At 48.6% G+C, this 20655-nt stretch overlaps 1 protein-coding gene across 20 annotated transcripts in view; it reads right to left on the bottom strand.

The window, feature by feature from the left end:
• The window catches only part of PPFIA3 (PTPRF interacting protein alpha 3), a 59045-nt gene that overhangs the window by 18068 nt on the left and 20322 nt on the right, over positions 1-20655 (bottom strand). For 5 of the 20 annotated variants that reach the window (XM_083469446.1, XM_083469463.1, XM_083469459.1 and 2 more), the window contains exons 4-17: positions 20000-20164; positions 18088-18162; positions 15917-15997; positions 14993-15205; positions 11505-11651; positions 10929-11063; positions 10334-10417; positions 9228-9359; positions 8077-8139; positions 5864-5943; positions 4996-5140; positions 2876-3075; positions 1472-1694; positions 150-316 (exon numbers count right to left, since the gene is read on the bottom strand). In XM_083469446.1, the coding sequence (XP_083325572.1) occupies positions 150-316; positions 1472-1694; positions 2876-3075; positions 4996-5140; positions 5864-5943; positions 8077-8139; positions 9228-9359; positions 10334-10417; positions 10929-11063; positions 11505-11651; positions 14993-15205; positions 15917-15997; positions 18088-18162; positions 20000-20164 (1910 nt within the window). The remainder of the gene's footprint in view (positions 1-149; positions 317-1471; positions 1695-2875; positions 3076-4995; positions 5141-5863; positions 5944-8076; positions 8140-9227; positions 9360-10333; positions 10418-10928; positions 11064-11504; positions 11652-14992; positions 15206-15916; positions 15998-18087; positions 18163-19999; positions 20165-20655) is intronic. The other 15 variants (XM_083469451.1, XM_083469458.1, XM_083469454.1 and 12 more) reach the window with 9 other exon arrangements.

Genomic DNA, 20655 nt, shown 5'->3' with positions numbered 1-20655 from the left:
TGCCCCCCCAAAACCTCCATGAGAGAGGGGAGCCTGGAGGAAGACCTCAGAGGAAGACCAAAGGCTCCAGTTATGTTCACACTGGTAGAAGTGGCCTGAATAATATGTTAAAAGATCCCTATTGTCCTGTCCCACCCCTTGCAACCTACCTGGTTCTCAGGTCCCTCCCGTCTTCCAGGGATCCAGCCTGCAGAGCTAAGGCTTGGGTCATGCGCTCAAGACGCATCGTGCGGGGGGTGGAGGGAGCCGGGGGCTCGCACAAGGCCAGGGCTTTCTCCTCGGACCCTCGCCCCTCTTCCTTGGCAACGTGGTTCTGCTGGGAGGGAGAAGAGGCAGAAAAAAGAGAGACTTGCATGGCGCTGCAAGGGAAGAGGGAAGGCCGCAGCTCTGGGAATCTCTCAAGCCAAGAGAGGCTGACAACTTTATGACCCTCCCAACCAACCAAAGCACTTGAGGAACCTGTGTGCGCCCCTGACTACCTGAGCATCTGATTCTGCCTCAGCGGCCTGCTACAAACATTATGAAGCCCACTCATCCACTTCCCCTCACTTTCCTAATCTCGTTCCTACTCATGTTCATAACGAATGAGCAGGCCCACTGGACATAGCTGTCAACTTACAGATTTGAAAATAAGGGACCAGCAGCCTCAAAAATAAGGGATCAGCAGCCAAAATAAGGGATTTTCAGGGCACAGGTATGTTCAACTTCTGAGCCCCTCTGAACCAAAGGCAGAAAGCCCAGCCAGCAGCCAAAACGAAGCCTCAAGCGGTGGTTCCCACAGCACAGCAACCCAGCAAAGGGGATGCAGCAAGGGAAACCACCGTCACCTCTCCGCTGGGAAGCACTGAGCAAAGGCGAGTCCCCAGGCAACGTGGCTGATTTGATCAGCACAAGGCATGCAAGTCGTTCTTAGACTCCATATTGGGTGAGCAACGCAGCCAAGAAACACAGCTGGAGCCTCCCTCCTCCCTGGCCGGCAGGGAGGGAGGGAGAGGAGCTGCTTCCTTTGAAACCCGGGAAATTTAAGGGACATCATCAATAAGGGACAGCAGCGGGACACGGCACTCGGATAAGGGAGTTTCCCGCCAAATAAGGGACAGTTGATGGCTATGCCACTGGACCACCCTGTTTCCTACAAAGAAGCCCACAAGTCATTCAGTCAGCCGCCACCCAGGCTTCTATTATTCTGAGGCACACAACCCCTGAGTGGGCTTCATTTTCTGGCACCTTTAATTGAAGGATTACTGGCAGAAAGGCCCAGAAGACCCTCCACCTGAGGCCTTAAAGGGCTGCTCTGCTGACACCATACTGGACCAGACGAACCAATCATTTGCGAACGAGGGGCTTCTATGTGCTCATTTAAGATTAAACGCACACAACACAAAGATTCCTGAGGGGAAATCTTTCAAAAATGAAAGCACGGAGGAAGCGGACAAGGCCCACTGTGTCCCTGGCCCACCTCCCAACACACCATTTTTTCTCCATCGCGAGCAGGGCTGTGAGGTGCCAAGCGGGGAGTAGAATGGCCGCTGCTGGGGGGAGACGGGCTGGCCAGAGTGGAACTGGTGACAGAGGGAGGGATGGAAGTGCCCGAGCGGTAGCGTCCCAGGGATCCGTCCAAGCTGGCGCTGGTCACCCGGCTCTCAATTTCCTCTGCCCGCTGTTCTGTGGATTCCTTTTCCTCCTGGATCAGCCTTGCAAGGAGAGCAGAGGGGGAAAGTGTGAGCAATTCTGGGATAATCACGGCCATCTGTTCTCTCTCTTTGTACCTTGCCCTTTTCGAAATCTTCACTCAGTAAACAAAGTGGATCTAAATACCTTTTGCTTCATTTATTGTGCTTTCCTAATCCAGGTTCCCAAATAAATTTGCTGGTGTGTGCAGATGGACCCCTGACCATTAGGTCCAGTTGTGACCGATTCTGGTGTTGCGGCGCTCATCTCGCTTTATTGGCCAAGGGAGCCGGCGTACAGCTTCCGGGTCACGTGGCCAGCATGACTAAGCTGCTTCTGGCGAACCAGAGCAGCGCATGGAAACGCTGTTTACCTTCCCCCCAGAGTGGTACCTATTTATCTACTTGCACTTCGACGTGCTTTCAACCAGCTACAACTGGACAAGTAAACAAGGCTCTATTAACTGTCCATAAAGAACAGAACAACTTGCATTGTATCAGTAATCTACACTAAGATGACCTGAATCATGTGCATTTTAAACAAAAACCAAAACTTCTAGGTTGTATCCAGACTAAGTTACTTGCACTGAGGTCCCACTGAAATCAATATGAAAAGTTAGTCATCAAGACTAACAAGCCCCATCGATTTCCTGAACATCAAATCAACTCAGTCTGAATCAAATACCCTAAATTTAGGAATAAACAAGGCATTATCACAGGACCCCCCCCCAAGTGTCCCTATTTTCCAGGGTCAGTCCCGGATTTACAGAAGCCATCCCAGTTTCTGAACTGATCCCAGAATGTCCCACTTTACCTTAGGATGTTCCTATCTTCATCAGAGAAATGTTGGAGGGTATCTTCCCGAGCCAAAGAGATAAGTAACTATACAAGCTTTAGAAGACATCTGAAAGCAGCCCTGACTAGGGAAGTTTTTTAATGTTTAATGTTTTATTATGTTTTTATATATGTTGGAAGCAACCCAGAGTGGCTGGGGTAACCCAGTCAGATGGGCAGGGTATAAATAATAATGTTATTGTTGTTGTTGTTGTTGTTGTTATTGTTATTATGGAATAGGACATCCCTATTTAAACTGGAAAAATCTTGGAGGGTATACAAATATCTATGTTCAATGACAGGAATGAAAAGAGGTGCATCATGGGAAAATACTTGCGCAGGCTTGCTGCAAAGTAAGTGAGACAACTCACTTGATTTCTTTGTTGATGGCTTCCAGCTGCTCCTGTAGCATAATGGCCAAGGTTTGCACATCAGCCTGCCCACTGGGGGAGAGCAGGTCGGCTGAGCTGAAGAGAGGATCCCGCTCGTCTTCATCCGAGCCGTCCAAGCCGCCTTCGAAAGGGCCTCCAGCTGCCTGTTGAGCGCGTTCCCACTCCTGAAAAGGTTCCACCTGCAGAGGAAGAGCAAGAAGAAGGGAAATGGAGGGTGTGTGGTCCATTTGCCCCATGACATATTTGGATATCCACCAGAGAGAGCAGCAAAACCCCTCAAAGGCAGCACAGACTTCAGTTGGGTGGTGATGGGACCATGGTTGCTATGGAAACCAAGGCCCTCATCTCGCCTCACCCCCTGCCCTGATCCCTGGCACTGCACTGCTGTGAGCTCAGCCTTTGCCACAAAAACGATGTCAAGAGGGAGACTCACCAGGCGGGCGTCCAGTGGAAATTGAGGTTGAAAAGAGAGAGAGAAAGAAAAAAAATGTGAGGGGAGAAAGTAATGTAACTACTGCTCTATACCATTTGCCCTGCCACAAGCAATAGTTCCTCCTGTCAGGCCCCATTGCACTATCCATTTAAAGCCATGAATCCACAAGACTGTCTAGTTCTAGCATTCTTCTTTATTTCCGTCCCACTTTTCTGTTTAAATCATGCACACACATACACAAAGAACCTGATAAAAAACACGGCAAAAAGAATAGCGACATGGACAAATGTTAAAAGATAATTGGGATGAAAACAGATATCTTAAAACAACAGCCACATTAAAAGCAGGATACAGCAGATTAGCAGGCTAAAAAATTCGTATGTTAAAAAGCACACCATAACAAGAACATCCTTAACGGATGTCTAAAAACTAAAATAGATGGAGTTTGGTAGGCCTCCATATTTGGAGAGGGCATCCCACATTTTCAGTGCCACCACTGAAAAGGCATAGATGGGGAATGGAAAATCACAGGCTCAAGAAGGAACGAAAATAAATTGTCGGATGCAGGGAGGGTGGTAGGGCCTGGAAGAGTTTATGGCAGCGATAGCTTTGTTGCTCTGGAAATCCCCTTTGCCACCACTGCCAATTGTGGCTCCTACTGTAATGCAACTGGAAAGTTAAGTGTTCTAATCCAGTGATACAAACACTAGACCTTTGCTAGTAATAATAATAATAATAATAATAATAATAATAATAATAATAATAATAATAAATTTTATTTATACCCCGCCCTCCCCAGCCAAGACCAGGCTCAGGGCGGCTAACAACCAATAATAAAAACAAGTTGATTAAAATACAATTTAAAAAACAAGATTAAAATACACCATTAAAACATTAAAATGCAGCCTCATCACAGGAGGAGAAAGGAAAAAGAAAAAAGAAAGAGGGGGAGGGACTCAAATTGACTCCAAGCCAAAGGCCAGGCGGAACAACTCTGTCTTACAGGCCCTGCGGAAAGAAATCAGATCCCGCAGGGCCCTGGTCTCATGAGACAGAGCGTTCCACCAGGCCGGAGCCAGTGTTGAGAAGGCCCTGGCTCTGGTTGAGGCTAATCTAACTTCCTTAGGGCCCGGGACCTCTAGGGTGTTGCTATTTATGGACCTTAAGGTCCTCCGTGGGGCATACCAGGAGAGGCGGTCCCGTAGATATAAGGGTCCATCCCAGCACTCCAAACCAACTCCTTTCTCTTTTTTTGGGGTGCCCCAGGGGCCAGCCCACACATGAGGCAAGGTGAGGCAGCTGCCTCAGGCAGCAGGATTCGCAGGGGCAGCAGATCCAAACTCCAAGGAATGCATCACCCAAGGCTGCTGCCATGGGGGCAGCAACAGCTGTGGCACACTGCTTGGAGGCCGGATGTGCCCACCCCCTTGGCAGCCCCCTTCTCCAATGCAGCCTCTACAGTTGCCACTTGGTGAATCGGAGGCGCCGATGGTCTCTTCCCACCCTTGTTCCTGATGTTGATCTTCTGCCACCCCCGTCTTCCCTGGTGGGTGGCGGCTGCCATTTTGTGATTCGCCCCACGTGCCAAAATGTATGGGGCCAGTTCCGGGTGCCCTGTCCCACCCTCTTCAGAGCTCATGCCCAGCCCTAGACAGCAACCCCGTACCTTGGTAGCTTCATCCTTGACGGTCCAGCGGCCCTTCTTTGAACGTCTTGCCACACCAGCACTGCTGTAATGGTCCACGTGGGCCCCCACGGGCAGCGTGGGCGCCTGGGAGTAACGTAGCTCCAACGCGCTGCCCGGCAGGGACCTCCGTGGAGCAGGAAAAATGAGAAGCATGAGCAAGGATGGTCAGGAAGAGGGTGTCCACCATGCAAGTAAAGGGGCTTTATCCCACCAGTCCCCCCTGAACCAAATAAGACTTTCAGGTACTCAGCCCTTTGGGAGCCATGTAACAAGATTTTCTTGAAACCCTGACATTTTGTGGGTTGGGCTGCACTAAACTGGGCACCACAGTTCAAGGACACTGACAAACTAGAACGTGTCCAGAGGAGGGCAACCAAAATGGTCAAAGGCCTGGAAACGATGCCTTATGAGGAACGGCTAAGGGAGCTGGGCATGTTTAGCCTGGAGAAGAGGAGGTTAAGGGGTGATATGATAGCCATGTTCAAATATATAAAAGGATGTCACATAGAGGAGGGAGAAAGGTTGTTTTCTGCTGCTCCAGAGAAGCGGACACGGAGCAATGGATCCAAACTACAAGAAAGAAGATTCCACCTAAACATTAGGAAGAACTTCCTGACAGTAAGAGCTGTTCGACAGTGGAATTTGCTGCCAAGGAGTGTGGTGGAGTCTCCTACTTTGGAGGTCTTTAAGCAGAGGCTTGACAACCATATGTCAGGATTGCTCTGATGGTGTTTCCTGCTTGGCAGGGGGTTGGACTCGATGGCCCTTGTGGTCTCTTCCAACTCTATGATTCTATGATTCTATGAAACCGGTTAATGTAATTTGAGAGGGGGAGGAGTCTTCTTACCGGGAGTAGGTAGAGACAGGTCGCCCGCGTAACTGGTCTATCTCCATGTGCATCCTCTCAATTTCAGCTAAGAGTTGTTCCTGTAGGACATGTGCAAAGAAGGCCATCAATACTTGGAAGCAACCTATTAGCTCTGCCCAAGGCATGATGGAGAACAGCAACAACCAGGAAAAGATAGACATAATATTTTACAAGGACAAGAAGAAACATCAAGGACAGAATAACTACCGCTCACAGGAAGAACAAGGATATCGTTTGAATGGTTCACCTGTATGGTTATAAATAATTTAATGTGTCAATACAAATGGAAGTCGTTAGAATTGCAGTTGTTGTATAAGGGATTGTTATTTTGACTGGAGTGTAATTGACATTAATAAGATTTTGGAACGCAGAAATAAAGTAAATCATCAAACCATCAATTCTAGCACATGGGGGGCACCTAAATTATATAATTTGGCATCTGAATGATTGGTATTAGTAATTGTATTATAATTTGGCATTGTTATGAGGCTGTAATTGGATTATTGTAATTGAAAACTAATAAAAATTGTTATTTAAAAAAAAAAACTTGGAAGCAACCTAGCAGACTTCAAAGCCCTCCGTCATATTTATTTTTTTAAAGATATAGTATTTCTAAAATATATTATTTTATTTATCTCTAAGCAGCATACAACAGCTGAACACAGAAGAGTGTACTACAGTCATACCTTGAGTTAAAGTTGCTTCAGGTTGAGCATTTTCGGGTTGCGCTCCGCGACGAGCCGGAAGTAATGGAACGCGTTACTTCCGGGTTTCGCCGCTTGCGCATGTGCAGACGCTCAAAATGACGCAGAAATGGCGAATCGCGACCTGCACATCCGCAGACGCGGGTTGCGTTCTCTTCAGGATTCAAACGGGGCTCCGGAACGGATCCCATTCGCATCTAGAGGTACCACTGTAAAAGGCTAAGGAGTGAAACTCTACACAAATCCCGAGTCCCTAAGATCGTTGGACAGTGCCTTGTACGCCTCCTTCTGGCAACTCCTGCAGCCAATCTGGTACCAAAGGTATTGCTCTGCTTTCTTTTGGACCACATCGCTGAGGCTGATAGGCAGGTCTTGTCGTCTGGACAGCCCAGAACCCCCATACACACTGCCCAGAGAGGTTACTTCGGGGCTGCTGACGCAGAAGTTTGACTTCACCACCAAGACAGATGGATGCCAACAACATATGACGGAGGGAAGGGTATTACACAGAATATGGGCAATAGTGGAAAATGCCCATCTCTAGGTGCTCCACTCAACAACCTGGCCACATCATTCTGGATGAGTCTCAAGGGAAGCCCCACACAAAGTGCATTACAGTAGTCCAATCGTGAGGTTACCAAAACGTGAGTCGCAGTGGCAAAGCTACTCATGTTCAGGAAAAGTTGTACCGTATTTTTCGCCCTATAGGATGCACTTTTCCCCCTCCAAAAATGAAGGGGAAATGTGTGTGCATCCTATGGGGCGAATGCAGGCTTTCGCTGAAGCCTGGAGAGCGAGAGGCGTCGGTGTGCACTGACCCCTCTCACTCTCCAGGCTTCAGGAAGCTATCTGCAAGGCTTGCGGGCAGCAACCTGCACCCCGAAGCATGGGGCGTGCTCCGGAGCACACCCCGTGCTTCGTGCAGATGTCCCCAAGCCTTGCGAGCCCGTTCGCAAGGCTTGCGGATAACAGCCTGTTCTGGGGGCTGGGGTCGGGGGAAGCTCAGGCTTCCCCCGCCCCAGCCCCGCGGCTGGGGGGGGATATAACTTTTTTTTAATTTCCCCCCCAAAAAACGAGGTGCGCCCTATGGGCCAGTGCGCCTTATAGGGCGAAAAATACGGTAGTTGGCAGACCAACTTACACTGATAATAGGGGCTCCTTGCCACGGAGGTTACCTGAGCCTTCAGTGAAAGGAATGGATCTAGGAACACCCCAAAAACTATGCACCTGTTTCTTCTGTATGCATTCCTGACCCAAACTGATAAACTCTCCAGCTTGCAAACAGGCAAACCACTCACCCACAACGCCTCCATCTTAGCAGGATTCTGCCTCAGTTTGTTAGCCCTCAGACACTCCCAGAAGTTTCCCTTCCTCTTCCTCTAGCCCTTAGCTCACCCCCGCAAATTCAGGACATTCTCCTCCCTTCTGGATTTCATGACTAGTGACTTTCACCCTCTCTGATAGTAATTCAGCCACAATTAGCCTCACCTTGTTTGCCAGTAGTTCATCCTGAACCTTCTTCATGTTGGCTATTTCTTCACTCAGTGTGTTCTTGACGGGGGGGGGGGGAGGGGAAAGGAAATAGTTTAGTGAGAGCAAGAGAATGAAGGTAGGATCCCTTGACAGAATGTTCCTCCCTCCCTTCCTGCATGCCCCATTTTCTCCATCACCCCACATGGAAGGCTCAACCCAGGTGGGTTTTCTGCATCAGGTGACTGAAGATGCGTTGAAGGGCCGCGGCCTCTTCTCTGCAGTTGCCTCTGCTGTTAAGACCAACCCCAACAGCAGCCAAAACCATCACAGCAATTGCCTAACATTGAGAGTCCTAAATGTCCCTCACATGAGGGCCCTTGGTGGAGAACCTCCTGGGCTCCCTTCTAGCTTGGCTTCTGGGTGGGTGGTTGCCATGACTGGAACTAGCAGTTATTTTCCTGAAGTACATGGAAACGGACATTTTGGTGCAATGTGGCTAAAAAACACATGGCTGCCATCTTGTTTTTTGTGATGGTGGCCATGCTTCTTTACTCACAGTAATCCAAAACCAGAGTTCCCAGTAAAAGGACCCCTAGATGGCTAAGTCCAGTCAAAGGCGACTATGGGGTTGCACCACTCATCTTGCTTTCAGGCTGAGGGAGCTGGTGTTTTTCCCCAGACAGCTTTCCGGGTCATGTGGCCAGCATGACTAAACTGCTTCTGGTGCAACAGAACTTCGTGATAGAAATCAGAGCGCATGGAAACGCCGTTTACCTTCCCGCCACAGCAGTACCTATTTATCTACTTGCCAGTGGACTGTATTTCAGAAAACCAACATGGCTGCCATAGCTGTGGTTGCTGAGGGAATGTGAACAGAGCTGTTGGCCTTTCATCTGGTCAAACTGTTAGGGCAAGGCTTCAGATAGTACCACCTTTCAAGACCTCAAGAGGTTTGAACAGGTGAAGTCTGTGCTCCAGAGACACCTCATCTTCTTGCCTTCAAGAAGGCCAATCCTTATCTCCCCACCACATATCCTGGCTCTGACAGTTCCTCCCTTTGATTTCCACCCACCTGATGAGCACAGGGACAACAGACACATGGCTGCTCCGAAGCAGCTCTCCCCAAACCATGTCCCTACCTCTCACCACAAGCCCACACACCCTACCTTCTCCTCCAGCGCCCCCATCCGTTCCTTGAGGTGCAACTGGAGACGTTCGTTGGATTCAGAGAGCAGCTTGTCTACTGTTTCCGAGAGGCGCTTGTTGTGTTCGTCATTCATTTTCTCCCTCTGGCGTGCCTGTTTGTTTTTTTAAAACAAAGGAAGCAGCAGGCATTGGAGACAGGGCAACAACCCCTGCCTCTGTCTGTCTTTCTCACTCACCTCCCAGAAACCTTCACCTCTGATTCCACCTCCCACTGTCTTGCCTTGCTCACATCCAACAGCCCCCTCTTCCTTGCTTGATTTTACAATGCTTTATTGCCTCTGTATCCACAAAAGCTCTCTAAAATCGGATTCCAGGAAGCTGTCTTATACTGAGACAGACCACTGGTCCATCTACTTTGGTGTTGTCTACACTGTGTGGCACCAGCTCTCCAGCATTTTGGATAGGGGCCTTTTCCAGCCCTACCTAGAGTTGCCGGGGATTGCACCTGGGCAGGGGCACCAATTTGAACAAAATATTGGGGGGCCCGGCCCTGCCAGAAGGTTGCTGGAAGGAGGGAGGGAGGCAGGCGGGAGCCAGGTGAGTGTAGCCCAGAGTGGGGGGTCCCCAGCCTGGCAGAGGCTGTGCCGCCTTCCTCCCTCCCTTGCCCAGGACTTCCAAAGCCCAGGAAGCTGGGCTCCGGGCGCGGGAGACAGCATTGCCTGGGCTGGGGATGGCGCTGAGAGCCTGAGCCAGTGGACTCACTGGGGGACGATGGCTGGCCCAGGAGCAATCCTTTGTGTGCTGGGGGCCCCGTAGGGCGAAGGGTTCAGGCCAAGGCCATCAGAGGGGAAGAGAGGAGCGAGAAAGGGAGTCAGGTGGATGATCGGGGAGTTTACCTGCACTCTCATGCGGTGGTGGCAGAGAGAGAGGCTGGGGCATCTCATCACAGTCAATTGGGGGGGGGCTGAAGGGGTCCGGGCCCCTTAGAGTTGGTGCCTATACACCTGGCCTCTTTTACACACAGAGCAACATGTTCCACCAATGAGCTACTTTATAGTCTTTCTTCCAATTCCTGGTACCCCACTTTCCCATCAAACTCCTGCCCTACTTCCCATCATGACCTCACCCGTTGGAGCTCCTGGTTTTTCTCCTCCAGCTGGGCCTCAAGCTGACGCAAGCGCTCCTCAAAATTCCCGTGGCGCTCCTCTGCCTAAATAATAAATATAAATATAAATATAAATATATAAATTTTATTTATACCCCGCCCTCCCCAGACAAGGCCGGGCTCAGGGCGGCTAACAACCAATAATAAAAACAAGTTGAATGAATACAACTTAAAAACAAGATTAAAATACAACATTAAAACATTAAAACGCAGCCTCATCACAGGAGGAGAAAGGAAAGAAGAAAGAGGGGAGGGACTCAAATTGATTCTAAGCCAAAGGCCAGGCGGAACAACTCTGTCTTACAGGGCCTGCAGAAAGAAATCAGATCCTGCAGGGCCCTGGTTTCATGAGACAGAGCGTTCCACCAGGGCGGAGCCAGTGTTGAAAAGGCCCTGGCTCTGGTTGAGGCTAATCTAAGAAGAGAGTGAAGGGGAGTGTTAAGCCATGACTCCCGTTTGATCCCCTTTTTTCTGATTCCAGCAGGTGTGCCTCATTGCCCACTTCCTCCACCAGCCATATGGCACGCTGGCCACTTCCTCCCCATCGCGCAAGTACCTTGTTGAGGGCTGCCACTCGCTGGGCCAGCTGGGCTTCTATCTCAGGTAAGGTCTCGGCCTTCTGGAGGGTCTGCTGAAGCTTCTGCTTGGCATCTTCCAGCCAGTCTTGTAGCTGCCTGTTCTTCTCTTCACTCTGCGCAGGGTAAAAGGTTAAGTCCGATGGCCTTGCCAATGAACGACTTCCAAGCAGTGACCCCAAACAAACTTGATGCTTTGGACAAGGGAAGGGCAGGGAGCGAACCAGGGAATTTGGGTGCTTTATGCACCTGGAGGGGAACTTAAGCCAGCCTCAGATGCCTGTGCAACTATGGAAGGTGATAAAACAGTCCGGAAATGAGATTTTCCAAGTCCACCAAAGGTGGGCTAGATGTAATGAACCTCCGTCATTTGGAACTGCATACACCAGTAGGGACTCGCAGGAAAGAGACAGGGGCAACTTCACAACTACCGACATGCGTAGGAAGAGTAGAGAGAGGATGCCTGGGATAACCAGGTTTAAGGAGGGAGGTGTTGGGAACAGCCAAGGTTACTCAGCCAGGAGAGGACACAGAAAGACAGGAAGGAAGGGACTCACTTGTCTGTACAGAGATTCCTTACTGGCCAACTCGTTCTCCAGCTTGTCGTTGACATCGTGGAGAGAGGTCGCCTCCCTCTGAGCACTCAGGTAGCGTTTCTCCAGAGTAGTGATCCGCTCTTCCATGTCCTCCCGCTGGGCTAGAGCCTGTCACCCCCCGCCAGACAAGAGAAGGGAATGATGGAGAAGTCACACTGGGAACTCCCACATATCTCCTTTAGTTGCCAGTTGTGGAAGAAATGAAGGTTCTCGGTGCCTTAAAAGGTAAAGGTAAAGGGACCCCTGACCATTAGGTCCGGTCGTGGCCGACTCTGGGGTTGCGGCGCTCATCTCGCTTTATTGGCCGAAGGAGCCAGTGTACAGCTTCTGGGCCAAGTGGCCAGCATAACTAAACCACTTCTGGCGAACCAGAGCAGTGCACGGAAACGCCGTTTACCTTCCCGCCGGAGTGGTACCTATTTATCTACTTGCACTTTGACGTGCTTTCGAACTGCTAGGTTGGCAGGAGCAGGGACTGAGCAACGGGAGCTCCCCCCGTCGTGGGGATTTGAACCACCGACCTTCTGATTGGCAAGTCCTAGGCTCTGTGGTTTAACCCACAGCACCACCCGTGTCCCTCTCGGTGCCTTGCATGCACTAAATAACATGTGGAGATCTCTCTCTCTGTATATTGTCTACTTGAGGGAGCAGCAGTTTGCTGCATTCCTTTGTTAACCCCACCCAGCAATCTTATTGCTGGTCGCTTGAGGTTTTAGTCTAGGGATGGGGAATCTTTGGCTTCCCAGAAGTTACTGGGGTACATCTCCCATCATTCCTGGCCATCAGCCATGCTGGCGGGGGCTGATGGGAGTCGGAGTCCCACAACATCTGCAAGGCCACAGGTTCCTCATCTCTGCTTTAGTGAAACTGAGGTTTTAGTAGCTTTGAGACAGAGTACTTATTCACTTTCCCTACGCTGTTCATAATTTCACCGACTTCTGTCATACCCTACTTTTGTGGTCTTTCCCCCCCTTTTCTAAATCAAAAAGCCCAGATCTGTGAAGCAAGGGATGACCAAACATTGTGTTCTTGGGAGTCCGCCCTGTTTTTTAGGCAGTGGTTTGGGGTCCAGAGTTGTATTCTGCTGCACAAACAAATCCCCCTCTGTGAGTCGTCATGCTCCATAGCAAAGCTGGTACCAGTTGTAAGAACAAGCTTCCCACACAAGTGCAGACATCACTGAGGCGTTAATGCTAGGCCTCTTTTTTGGATTTTGCACACAAATCTCTTGTTTCTTACAAACTGAAAAGCCTTTTCTTTTTCTTTATGAGAGACTCTGTGGGCAGACTTTTTAACACACACTGATTAAAATGTGATTTAAACTGCCAGGGAGAAATCACATAAAATTGCTGTGTGTGCGTGTGTGTAGATCTGCCCATCGTCATCTTAAACCTTTCCTCATGACTGCTTCAGTCACTTGAACATTTTCGTTGTCATTTTTTTCATTTGCCTTTAAACAAAAAAACTCCATAATATTCTTTTGGAGAGAACCAGAAATGTACACACTACAGTACTCTACATGTGGGTGCCACAGGTTTATATATTGACATTACATTCTGTTGTATTTTCCAATCTCTCCTCAATAATTCCCAACACTGAATTTGCCTCTTTTGCGGCCATAACATATTGCTGACATATGAACCGGTCTGGAAATTAAGATCTTTCTCTGAGGCCTTTCTCTGGGTGACCCTACCCTCAGAAATCGGGTGAGCAGCTCTAGGGCTGTAGTAAAGTCATTTTTGGGGGGGGGGAGGAGGAATGAAGCCTTTGGAAAGTTGGGGCATAATTTTGTCCCTGAGCCATTATGTGGAAGTTCAGGGGAATGGGGTGTTTACAAAAAATCAACCATCAAACTGCAGGGCTGCCATGTTTCCTCCAATGGGATTTTCCCTGATTTTCCCTGATGATGTTGTTATTGTTGTTTTTAAGCTTCCATGACAAGCTCCTCCTTCTGTGGTATTGGGGGCAAAACAGTGGGCAATGTGAAATGCTTCCACTCCCCTCATTCCAATTCACCAGTTGAGAATTGGGTGGCAAATTGAAAGAGGGCATTCTGAGCCAATGGCTCCCAGAAAAAGGACCTTTTAAGTACTGTAACAGCATGCAACTTGGGCACCGGCCTCCTCAAAAAGGCTTGCCTGGCCTTTTTTGTTGTAGCCTTTTTTGGCATCAGGTGAAGACTTCTCATCTACCCCAGCTTGATAGTTTTAAAAACACATTGTAGATCTTTCAGACCTTAGGCATCACTTTCCCCCCTCTTTCACTGATCTCATTGTGTGTTTTTAAAATATTTTTTATGGTTCGGTTTTTTAAATGTACATAATCATGAAAACCTATTGTTAATGGGAAGCAAATAAATAACTAAATAAATAAATAAATAAGTGCTTCAGAACTTTGCTTGAGCTTTTAACAGAAACTAGTATCAAGTATTGTTTTATTTGCAACTTAGCAGACTAACTTGTATCGATTTATTTGGCATTTAGGATTGTTATTCTTGATTATTACTCTTTGACTGAAATGGCAAGCTGTCTTGAAAACATTTCCTCGCTACATTTATTTCCAGGCTTTCCTCCAAAGAGCTCAAGGTGGCATTACATGCTTTTTCCTCCTTCCATTCCATCCTCTCAACAACCGTGTGAGGTAGGTTTGGTTGAGAGAGTGTGACTGGGCCAAGACTACCTAGGAATTGGGGCTTTCAAAGTTGGGCTGCCCCAGCATTCTAACCACTGCACTCAACATATTTTATAGTTGAAAGTCAGTAATAATAATAATAATAATAATACAGTGGTACCTCGGGTTAAGTACTTAATTCGTTCCGGAGGTCCGTTCTTAACCTGAAATTGTTCTTAACCTGAAGCATCACTTTAGCTAATGGGGCCTCCTGCTGCTGCCACGCCGCTGGAGCACGATTTCTGTTCTCATCCTGAAGCAAAGTTCTTAACCTGAGGTACTATTTCTGGGTTAGCAGAGTCTGTAACCTGAAGCATATGTAACCTGAAGTGTATGTAACCCGAGGTACCACTGTATAAATGTAATTGCCATATTTTTCGCTCCATAAGACGCACCTGACAATAAGGCGCACCTAGTTTTTAGAGGGGGAATGCAAGAAAAAAAATATTGTTTAAAGGGAGCGCTGAGCAGAGCCTGTATGCATCCCAGGCTCTGCTCAGCGCTCCCTTTCACAAGCCGCGTGGAGCATGTGTGTGCCCTTGCAGGCTTTTCCTCGGGGAAAAGCCCGCAAGAGCCACGCTCCCTTTAAAGAGTGCGCGGAGCAGCGTGTGTGCGGCTCTTGGGGGCTTTTCCCACCTGCCTCCCGCCTGCATTCGCTCCATAAGACGCACACACATTTGCCCTTACTTTTTAGGAGGGAAAAAGTGTGTCTTATGGAGCGAAAAATACGGTAATAATTATAATGATATGTATGGAGTGTTCCAGCTGTGGCCGTCTACCTCCTTGAGGTCTCGTTGCAGCTTGGCGTTGATCTCTTCAGACTTGATGAGGTCCCGCTGGGCTGTAGCCAGCTCTTCCTCCAGCTCTGCCATCTGCCGGCAAAGCATGGTCAGTCGCTCCTTTAGCTGAGAAAGCTCTCCTCGCTGGCGCTCTAACACCTCCTCTAGCTCAGATTCCCGGCCACCGCGCCCCAACTCAAGGGATCCATTGGCCTGAGAAACAGAAGGAAGGGAAAGGGATTATGGCATGCCACAAACACTGTCCCTGCCAAAAAAGCTGGAAAACATCTTCATCTATGCGACAACGGCCGCGAGAGTTCTAATAGCACAAGGATGGAAGACTGAAGAAACCCCAACTAAAGAATCATGGCAAGAAAAAATGATGGACTATGCAGAACTGGCAAAACTGACTTATAAGCTACAGGACAAGGATAACTGTGACTTTAAAGATGAATGGGAACCCTTTACAAAGTATTTGAAGATGCAACAAAGCGAACTGGACTCCTTGGCTGGCTTTGAATAAACATTCACAAACTTTTTATTGATAATAATCAGCTAAATAGTTTGAGGATCTATACAACTTTGTAACATGCAGAACTCAGCATTCTCAGAGAAATCAAAGAATGGAACTGAGGGAAGTCGGGGGTGGGGGTGGGTGGGTTTTGTGTGGGAGGGCGGGGGCAGAAAAAATGGGGGGGAATAAGGATGATATGTTTCTGGATATGTTTTTTTAATTTTGAATAAAAAACAAAAACAAACAAACAAACAAACAAACAAACAAACAAACAAACACTGTCCCTGCCAACCTCACTGATACAAGCAAGCATCTATATCCACCTCCCACAGGCAAACAAACCCTTCACACAAGAGAAGAGCTGGTGAAAGTCCATGCGCTTTGCCTATATTCCCTTCTGCGCTACTTACACAAATCTGGGAGTCTCCCTCTTTGCTGGGGTCGTCCAGGCCAGATCGGCGTCGGGCAAGCTGCTCTCGAAGGGAAAGAGACTGCAGACAGGAAGAGGAAGAAAAGGAAGGAGAAGATGCACTAGTGTTTAAAATGAAAAATAAAAAGCCCTTTTTATTTTATACAACTATTTATGTATGCGACGACAGCAGCGCGGATACTGCTGGGCCAGAGATGGAAAGAAGACAAAGTTCCGACCAGAGACGAATGGCTGATGAAGATGATGGACTACGCCGAAATAGCAAAATTGACTGGGAAAATCAGAAACCAAGAAGAGAAGAAATTAAAAAAGGAATGGGCAAAATTTATAATGTATTTATAAACTAAAAACTTTGGCAGGATTTGAGTAATGTTTGTGATGTACAAAAAAACTATGGTAAAAATGGATTGTTATTTTTAAAAATAAAGAAAATAAGGGAAGCAGTTGAAAAAAGGTTGATAATGGTAACCATGGAAGGGCAGAGGGGAGTTGAAGGATTCAGAGAATCCCAAATGACGATGTTGAAGTTTAATGTTTGAATTTAAATTTGTTATGTAAAACTTAATAAAAAAATTTAAAAAAATAAAAATGAAATGAAAAATAAAATTGATGAATGTGAGGCAGGTGGCAATCAGAATAGGGCAACAATAGTCTTCAGCTGTAGTAGGAAATCATTCCAGTCTGGGGAACCTATTGCCCATGTTAAATGTCAGCCGTTGCACTGCACCAAAATGTGGGATGTTAGCATGCCAAATGCATATATAAAGGGTTAATGTTTTATTACGTTTTTATATGTGTTGGAAGCTACCCAGAGTGGCTGGGGGAACCCAGCTAGATGGGTGGGGTATAAATAATACTGACAACAACAACAACAAAGGTAAAGGTAAAGGACCCCTGGACAGTTAAGTCCAGTCAAAGGTGACTATGGGGTTGCGGTGCTCCTCTCACTTTCAGGTTGGGGAGCTGGCCTTTGTCCACAGACAACTTTCTGGGACATGTGGCCAGAATGACTTCTGGCACAACAGAACACCATGATGGAAACCAGAGCACACGTAAACACCGTTTACCTTCCCACTGCAGCGGTACCTATTTATCCACTTACACTGGCATGCTTTCGAACTGCTAGGTTGGCAGGAGCTAGGACAGAGCAACGGGAGCTCACCCCATCACAGGGATTCGAACTGCCAACCTTCAGATCGGCAAGCCCAAGAGGCCCAAGACCACAGTGCTACCTGCGTAGAAAGATGGTCCCTAGGTACAGAAGACTCCCCACTTACACGGGGGTTACGTTCCCTGTGCACTTAAGTGAAATCGCGTAAAGTGGGGAGCACCCTCTCTGCCACACTCTCTTCAATCCATACCAAAAATACTGTATCCGAAAATCACAACTAGAATTGAAGCTCTGGGGCCAGCAGAAGGCTGGAGGATACATGGGAAAGCAGTTGCTGCTGTGGTGCTACCCCACACATCAGCTGTTAGGAGAGGAGGCTGAGCAGCATAAACAAAACCCTGCTGCACCTCCAGTCTCTTTGGGGCTTTCTCTGCCCTTACTGACATCCTTTTTGGGCTCTGTGGAGGGTATGTGGAGGGTCTCCTCGCGAGCCACAAGGACTCTCCAGCTCTCACCCATCATTTCCAGCTTTGAATTTAATTATTTCCTTGCGCCGTGCAGATGCGATTGTGCTCGAGTAGAATGCACATAAATGGGGGCGGGGCGGGGAATGCCTGCATCTACCTTGGACCTCCATCAGCATTCGTAGAGAGAGTCTGTGTGCAAGTCAGTAAAGGACCATCAAGTATGAGAGGCAGGGCCTGGTTGGTGGTGGTGCCTGAACAGCAGGATTCTCTTCCAAGAGAGACTCACCTATCTCCTTCATGAATGAAGGAGATGAAGACCTTTGTTCCAAGACCAATCCCCCACATCGACTTGCAAGCTGCATCCAGTTATGCCCCTTCCCTGCTTATCTCTGGGGGTTGCCATGTCAGTAACACACACCAGCATCCACAAACCCACAGTCCCCTTGTGGGGAATCTCAGCTCGCAAACCTCTGGGAATCGCCGGCTGAGTCTGGCTCACAGTAGTGCCTGAGGGTCACAGCACACATCTCAACCAACCTCCCGCTGCAGGCGGGAGCAGAATCTCCTTCCTACCTCCTGATTGGACATCTCCAGCTCCTCCTCCAATACTGCAACCCGCTCTAACGCCACTCGCAGCCGTTCTCGAACCTGCCGTGCACCAGAGAGAGAGTCGAAGAGCCATTAGTCAGGCAGGAGAGAAACAGCCAGCTTCCTTCATCCCCACAGTCCCTGCCTCCCCCAGTATGCAACTCTGCTAACCATGGTATTTTCACACCTTTGGCAACAGACCAGATTTCCCCCTAACCACGTACAGTGGTACCCCGCAAGATGAATGCCTCGCAAGACGGAAAACCCGCTAGACGAAAGGGTTTTCCGTTTTGAAGGTGCTTCGCAAAACAAATTTCCTATGGGCTTGCTTCGCAAGACGAAAATGTATTGCGAGTTCCTGCGGGTTCCCCCCCCTTTTTCCCAAGCCGCTAAGCCGCTTATCAGCTGATCCGATAAGCCGCTTAACAGCTGATCCGCTAAGCCGCTAATCAGCTGATCCGCTAAGCCACTAAACCGCTTATCAGCTGATCAGCTAAGCCGCTAAACTGCTTATCAGCTGATCCGCTAAGCCCGCTAAGCCGCTAATAGCGCTAAGCCGCTAATGGGCTTGCTTCGCAAGACGAAAAAACCGCAAGACGAAGAGACTCGCGGAACGGATTCTTTTCGTCTTGCGAGGCACCACTGTAGTGCTTCCCCGATGGTCTCGTTCTGGCTCCTGCACTTTGTTCAAGCCAGAAGAAATAGTGGCTGGCGGCAGAATAGCTGCAGTTATGATTTAAATATGGCACAAGTGACACTTCCCCTGAAGCAGGGATGGGGAAACCTTGCCAGTGCTGTTCAAATACAACTCCCATCATTCCTGACTATTGGGCCATGCTGGCTGGGGCTGATGGGAGTTGAAGTCCAACAGCATCTGCAGGCCGCAGGTACCCAGAGTTCAAAATGAGCCAGGCGCCAGACACATTTTGCACCTGGCTTTTGACCACCTGCAACCAAGTGAAGATGCCTGGGCACTGGGATGGCGGCTGACATCTCCACCATCAGGGGATCATTGAATCTGGACTGTTTTCACACACTAACACCCCATCCCGTAGAATTCTATCCATTATATTTTATCTGCACGATTGGAAGGAATTTCTGGGACCAAATTGGTTTTTCTGTGTAGCCTGAGCAGGAGCAGTCGCCATTAAGGAAGAGAAGTCGGAATAGGCCAATATATATGTGAACTATCCCTGAATCAAGTGACTTTTCTTCTTTAAGTTCTCAAAGCCCTTAACCTAGCCCAAGGTTGTCGTCTGAACTAGCCGGATGTTTAACTGAGAATCAATCACAATCAGTCCATCGTTAGAAAAGCAAGACTTTAGAGCTGTTTTGCTCCAAAATGGCAACTGGACCTTACGTTTTGGAGACTGCAACCTTGGTTTAAGGTAAAGGGACCCCTGACCATTAGGTCCAGTAGTGGCTGACTCTGGGGTTGCGGCGCTCTTCTCGCTTTATTGGCCAAGGGAACCAGTGCACAGCTTCCGGGTCATGTGACCAGCATGACTAAGCCGCTTCTGGTGAACCAGAGCAGCGCACGGAAACGCCGTTTACCTTCCCGCTGGAGCAATACCTATTTATCTACTTGCACTTTGATGTGCTTTCGAACTGCTATGTTGGCAGGAGCAGGGACCGAGCAACGGGAGCTCACTCTGTCACGAGGATTCGAACCGCCGACCTTCTGATCGGCAAGCCCTAGGCTCTGTGGTTTACCCCACAGCGCCACCCGTGTCCCTAACCTTGGTTTAAGGAGCCATTATTGTCCCCTGGCTTATATATCTTATCTGAGTTTCTAACACTGCAGGTACCCAGGCTTGGCACCTGGGGCAAATTCCTAGAACACCCCCACAAGCCCAGCTCCACTGCCTTGTCAAGAGTTGCTCTGCCCTCTCTTCACCTTCTCGTCCAGGGCCTTGTGATGCTCAAAGAGAGACTTGAGGGCCTTTAGCACTTCCACCTCGCTGGAGACACCGGCCGGCGACTGGGCCTGCCGCTTCACCACCGTCATGCGGAGGGAGCGTTCGTGTCGCGATACAAGGCATTCCAGGTGTTCTAGCAGCAACTAGGGAGAAGAGACAGACAGATATAGCATTGCTTGAGGATTGATGGAGATATAGTGAGGCTGCAGGTACATAGCTAGGGATGGACAGGGACCCAAATCTCAACAGACACAGATTGTAACGCAGATCCTTCTCTGCTTTTCTAAAATGGCCTCCTCTGCCAAATGGCCACTTTTGTGCCAAACAGGGGTGCAGGGAGTGAGTTCTAAACAAGCAGATATGGGGGCGGGGGGGGGGGGAAGCAGTTTTGCTATCACATGTGATAGGAGGTTCTATCAGCGAAAATAATAACAGAAGGGGGAATGAAAGAGTGTTCCTGCCCTAATAGGGGGGGAAACAGACCTTGGGAAAAAAGAAAAGAACACCCCATAAGGAACATAAAAATAACAGGCCTCTAATTTAATGCAACAGACCAAAAAAACAGCAACCCCAGAATGATTAGTACACAAATTATGAATCTGTCAGAACATTCAATAAGCAGTGACAAACACTC

Source organism: Podarcis liolepis (assembly GCF_965112155.1).
Source record: "Podarcis liolepis genome assembly, chromosome: 13".
Classification (NCBI taxonomy): Eukaryota; Metazoa; Chordata; class Lepidosauria; order Squamata; family Lacertidae; genus Podarcis; species Podarcis liolepis.
Note: the sequence above shows the minus strand (reverse complement) of the source record. Positions and strands in the feature narration are given on the sequence as shown.